Source organism: Lathyrus oleraceus, chromosome 6 (assembly GCF_024323335.1).
Source record: "Lathyrus oleraceus cultivar Zhongwan6 chromosome 6, CAAS_Psat_ZW6_1.0, whole genome shotgun sequence".
In the NCBI taxonomy this organism is placed as follows: Eukaryota; Viridiplantae; Streptophyta; class Magnoliopsida; order Fabales; family Fabaceae; genus Lathyrus; species Lathyrus oleraceus.
The window spans coordinates 429,829,349-429,835,653 of record NC_066584.1 but is presented as its reverse complement, the minus strand read 5'-3'; the positions used below and the strand labels follow the sequence as shown (position 1 = coordinate 429,835,653).

At 33.1% G+C, this 6,305-nt stretch overlaps 1 protein-coding gene across 1 annotated transcript; it reads left to right on the top strand.

The window, feature by feature from the left end:
* The first annotated feature begins 280 nt into the window (after positions 1-280).
* On the top strand, positions 281-3,126 carry LOC127091573 (GPN-loop GTPase QQT2). Its single transcript, XM_051030244.1, has 6 exons — positions 281-614; positions 771-906; positions 1,014-1,240; positions 1,505-1,795; positions 2,418-2,623; positions 2,716-3,126. The coding sequence occupies exons 1-6, from the start codon at positions 540-542 to the stop codon at positions 2,975-2,977; spliced, it is 1,197 nt and encodes a 398-aa protein (XP_050886201.1). The 5' UTR covers positions 281-539; the 3' UTR covers positions 2,978-3,126.
* Positions 3,127-6,305: the final 3,179 nt, after the last annotated feature.

Here is a 6,305-nt window from a genome sequence, read left to right as displayed (position 1 = left end):
AAATACATTTTCGAAATCTATAATGTCGTTTCCCACCGCTTAAAGTGAAATTATCATTCCCAATATTTCGTTCAACTTAAAAAAAAAAACAGGTAGTATAATGATATTTTAATTTAGAAAAATTATCAGTTGCATTTCGTCATTGTGTTTAAAAAAATAATAATTAATTAATATAATAATAATAATTTAATTAAAATACACGCACAAAGATTTTACATAATCTATCGGTTAATCATAAATATTAGATGTTAAAAAGAATTTGACTCTTGTTTTAACTCGTGTAAATAAGATATTGATGAATTGAAAGTGTAACTTAGCATAATAATTAATCTCTAAGAAATCAAAATTATAAAGAAAAGAAAAAAGAAGGGAGAAGTTCCATCCATGCTAAACCTAATATTCATTTGTTGACAAAACCCTAGTCATTGTTAACTCTAGAACCATCGCTTTCGTTTAAAACCAACAAAATGGCTCTCTGATCTTTCTCCGAATCAAATCAATAACCTCAGCAACATCTCGGAGGGTTTCTTCATCCGCAAATGGACATCGTTAACGGTTCAAAAGATCCTAACCTCAATAACACTCTCATGGAAACGGAAACCGATGACTCTCAAGTACTTACTCCAAACTCGTTTCCCTCTTTCCACTTTCATAACCCTAATCACAATCCATGATAGTTTAACTTATTCTGAAAATGATAAACGCTAAATTTGTTTTAATTTTGCGAGTTTAATTTGAATTCTGAATCATGCAATGGTTTTGTTTTGAAGGCAAAAGATGAACAAAAAGAAGAACTCAGTGAGTCTATGAAGAAATTGGGCATTGAAGGTTCCTCTTCTGGGATTGGAAATGGATCACCTAACTTCAAAAGGAAACCTGTCATCATCATTGTTGTAGGAATGGCAGGTAAGGATTCCATTTACTTTGTATTGTATAGGAAATAACTTGGTTTTCTTTTATAAATATTGTGTATTTGTGAATGAAGACTTGGAACGTGACTCAATTGTGTTCAGGGAGTGGGAAAACAACATTCCTTCATAGGTTGGTTGCGCATACGCATATGTCGAATATTAGGGGTTATGTGATGAATCTTGACCCGGCTGTGTTGACACTTCCATACGGGGCTAACATCGATATAAGAGATACTGTTAAGTACAAAGAAGTTATGAAGCAGTTCAACCTCGGCCCTAATGGTGGAATTTTGACTTCTCTTAACTTGTTTGCAACTAAGTTCGATGAGGTAAAGCTTGCTTATTAATCCATGAAATTCTTGTTTAATACAAAATATATTGCTGGTTATTGGTTAATTGCATTTTGAATTATGTTTCACTCCTAAGGACATATTTGTTTGCAGTGGGTTCATATTTATTTATGTGACTAATATCGGTAGCAGATCCCTTATTCATGTTTATTTTGGTTGGGAAGAAAAGAGTTCCAAATGATCCCACCCACAACACAACACTTCCAATGCAATTTAACTAATATGTATCCTCCTCAATTTCAGGTAGTTTCTGTTATTGAGAAACGAGCAGATCAACTTGACTATGTTCTCGTGGATACCCCTGGTCAGATTGAGATATTCACGTGGTCTGCTTCTGGTGCTATCATCACAGAAGCTTTTGCCTCCACATTTCCCACTGTAGTTGCCTATGTAGTTGATACACCTCGTGCGGAAAATCCCACCACTTTTATGAGCAACATGCTTTATGCTTGCAGTATCCTCTATAAGACAAGGTTACCTCTCATCTTGGCATTCAACAAGGTCGATGTAGCAAAACACGAGTTTGCCTTGGAGGTATTTTTGATGAATTTTCTTCAGCTTCAATTGTATGTTATGCGCTGTTGAGATTATTTCCTTGAAAGCTTAAAAAATGATAGGATGTGTTTGTCTTCTATCTCACTGTCAGCAGGTGAAGGTACCTGGAAGATCTATTTGTTAGTTTTAGCTCGGAAATTGTTTAAAGTACAAATTATTATTGCCTTTTAAGTACCTTTTTGAACTATTTTAAAGTGGTAAATAATGACATATGGGCTGTATCTGTAACGGGGTTTGGACTCGCACTAAAATATTTCTCCAATACCTTAAAAACAGAATTCAAGTTCATGGTATTCAATTGTCCTGCGAATTAAGAGTCATACTTCTTTGTTCTGTTTTGAATACTTCATATCTCCCTTAGGCATGTTTTTATGCCTCCCTTATATTTCTCACTTATGTGTTGTTGAGATTTCTCAAATACCTTAAGCAGTATTGCCGTTGGTTACTAGATTTCTGCTCTGAAAAATGAAAGATTATTCTATCTGCAGTCCAATCCCCGTCAATTCTGTGATGCAGAACTTGTGTTCTGTCTTGTTTTTACATCTGGCACTGAATTTATCTTTATTTTTTTTTCATTTTGTTGAATTTGTTTTTTATCTAGTGGATGCAAGATTTTGAGGTATTCCAAGCAGCAGCAAGTTCAGATCAATCATACACGTCAAATTTAACTCAGAGCCTTTCTTTGGCACTAGATGAATTTTACAGTAATTTAAGATCAGCTGGAGTTTCTGCAGTTACTGGTGAAGGAATTGAAGGCTTCTTCAAAGCTGTTGACGCAAGTGCAGAGGAATACATGGAAACCTATAAGTATTATCTACTCTTGACACATACTTTTCTTGTGTTAGCTAGCTTCTTTTTAATGGCTAAGTAATTAACTTCTTATTTTATGCGATGTTTAGGGCTGATCTTGATAAAAGACGTGAAGAGAAATTGCGATTGGAAGAAAATCGCAGGAAGGAGAACATGGATAAACTGAGGAGGGAGATGGAGAAATCTGGAGGAGAAGCTGTAGTCTTGAGCACTGGTTTGAAAGACAAAAAGGAAGACGAGGATGATGAAGAGGATGAGGAAATGGATGATGATGATGATGTGATATATACTGAAGACGAGGATGCTATAGATGAGGACGAAGATGAAGAGGTTGGTAGGTTTGCCTTCTGATGTGATTTTGTAAGCATTTGGGTTGCATCGGAACGAGCTTGTATAGGACCCTGACTTCATATTTTTTTATCACTAGACCTTGACTTCATTTGGTACATGCATATGACCTTCATAGTTTGACTACCAATTAATTGCCCGGTTTATTTTCATACACTCTATAAAAGCATTATATATGATCTCTAGGTTTTTCCATGATGCTATTTATTCTAGTAATTGCCAACCATGCTTGATTTTTGAGCAAATTGAGGGCTAATGATTATTATGAGGACTTGTGAGCTGCTTATCTATCATGTTTTGCTTGAGTAAGGGGCTAAGTAAGATACTACAGTATCCATATCCGCAATCTGAAAAATGTTCTGGACTCGTATTTGTTAGCATAGCAACTTTGATACACATACTAGAATTGAGAATATGCTAGAATTGAGTATTTGAGTATATGTACCCGAAACTATGGATGGTTTTCCACACTCTACGGTTATAGGTCTCGTTCAAATTGTCTCTTCAGAATTTGAATGCATTATGAAAATTTTGTTTCAAAGGACTTCTCTTGGAGAGTTTTAGCTGCCACCCCTCATTCATACATGGCATTCCACAATTTTTATAATACTGAATACTCAAATTTAAAAAAAAAACAGCGCGTAAAAAGTTAAAATTTTGGTAGTGTATTTAAAAAGTGGTATTGGATTTAGAAAATCTGGTAGTTCATATTTGGTAGGTTTATAAAAAGTTAAGGTTAACACTACCATTTTTTTATAAATTCGGGTTGCTTTTTAATTTTTTAAATTTTTAAAAAATTTGTAAGTTCATATATAGACAAAAAAAAAACAAAATTAACATTATTGAAATTTTTGAAAAATTTAATAAAAGTTCATAGATTCTTTAAAAATTTGGTAGTGTGTTGGAAAATTTGATAAAAAATCTTATATTTTTTTGAAAAATTTATAGATTTTTTGAAAAATTGAATAAAAATTCATAGATTTTTAAAAATTTTGAAATATACTTGAAATTTTTTGTAGAAATTCAGATTTTTTAAAAATTCAATAGTATATTTGAAAAATTCAGTAAAAATTTATAGATTTTTGAAAATTCAGTAGTTAATATTCGATAAAAAAATGATTTTACATTGATTTAAAAAAAATGGATAAACACATAATTTCTTTTTGAAAATTCGATAAAAACTCGTGAGATTTAAAAAAAAAAACAAAAATCAGGTAAAATACATAATTTTTTTTAAAAAAAAAAATTCGATAAAAACTCGTGAGATTTCTAAAAAAATAAAAAATCAGGTAAAACTCATGAAATTCGGTAAAAAAAACTCTGCAAAATTTCAAAAATCCAAGAAACATAATATTTTTTAAATGACACAATTAGTCCATAGATCCCTTAATTTTAAGTGAAGTTTCGTGTTGGTCCCATAACTAAAAAGCGTTATGTAATGGTCCCTTGATTTCTCTTCCGTTAAATTATTTGGTCCCTTCCATTAGTTTGGGTGAGAAAACGTTAAGTATGGTTGAGGTGGTATGCCAGATATGCAAACATTACAATGAACACTCAACTGTTGTGTTATAAATAGTTTAGGATTCGTGTTTTCCCATTCTTATCTTCCTCATTTGTTTTCCACTGTTCATACATTTGGATTGTGGTTTCCTATTTTCACTAGTCCTTCTTCCATCTTCCATCGTGTCTTCGTATTCTTCCATCTTCCATCAGTGCTTCAATGTCAAAGAATGCAAACAGTGCTTTAAGCACAAACTTTTGTACACCTGGATATGTGCTTCGTAGAAACAATAGAATGAAGTGATTTTGCCAAGATGATAGTGTTCTTCGTACTGTTAGTGATGTAAACAGTGTCAACTATGGGAGAAAATTTTTAGGTTGTAGAAATTACAGAAACACATGGACAAGGGCTGTAATTTTTTCAAGTGGTTAGGGGATGAATTTGTTGATGAAAGAGATTTGAAGCTTAAAAGGCAAAAGAAGGAAATTAATAAATTGAAGAATGAGGTTATCCACATTAAAGGATGGTTGAAAATGTCAATTGTGGTTAAGATCTTGAGCTTAAGGTTAAACCTTGTGTTTGTAATAGTGTATTTAAATTAGGATTAGGGTAATCCAGTGTTCTGTTATCACATTATGAATGTAATCTTTTATTTAATCTTTTATTTATTTAATGAAGAATGTTAGTGTCTATTTTAACACATTAGCAATGTTTGTTCATTATTCTTTGTTTTAACACTGATACATAACTGATATAAAACTTGGAAGAAAATATAACCTGTGAAAGATGCAGTTAAAAGGATTACAATGCATATCTATAACATTCCAAAAAGTGATACAAAAAGGCATTATAAACTATTGTCATTAAGCCATCATAAGGAATATCAATAACATTACAAAAAGACATTACAAGCCATTGTCAATAAGCCACTACAGGACACTAAAATAACATTACAAAAAGACATTATAAGCCATTGTCAATAAGCCATTATAAGACACTAAAATAACATTACAAAAAGTCATTATAAGGCATAACAAACATCACAACAAACATCAAGGTTGACTTGAAACAAACTTCTCACCCTTTTGAGGTTTTTTCTTCTTTTTGGGTGGTGGCTGACTTAAAACTGTTGATTGTGGTAGCTGACTTGAAACTGTTGGTTGTGGTGACAGACTTGAAATTTTTGGTTGTGGTGGCTGACTTGAAATTATTGCTTGTGGTTCTTGAGTTGAGGTTCCTTCTAGTACCTGACTTGGAGGTGCTTCTGGTTGTGGTAGTTTATAGGTGACCTTGTTGTGACATTCCTTGTGGCAACGACTGCACTTGATTCCATAGTTTTCCCGATTCATGTGTGTCTCATCCCTCACTATTTCTCCAGCTTCTCTATTCCTCCTTTTCTTGGGCCTTCCAGGTTGTCTCTTTAATGGTGGTGGCTGGAGATAAACAACATCAGGTTTAGTCCACAAAGCTTCACCATTAGCTGGATAAATAATTGGTGCATAACAAGCTTCATAGAGTTCCTTCATATAAAAGTGAAATCCAAGATTATCAATTTGTAAATGTTGATCCTTCATGCATGACATTGCATGACAACATGGTATCCCTATCAGCATCCACATTCTACATGAACATTACTTTTTGGAAAGATTGACAGGTTTTCCGTTCATCACCTACATTCTCCTCAATGTCACAGTTGGTTCCTTCATCACCCACATTCTCATCACTGTCATAGTTTGTCCATTCATCACCCACATTTTCCTCAATGTCAGAGTTTGTCCCCTAATCACCCATATTGGTCCACACATTTGTACTCCCTTACACCATAGTGGT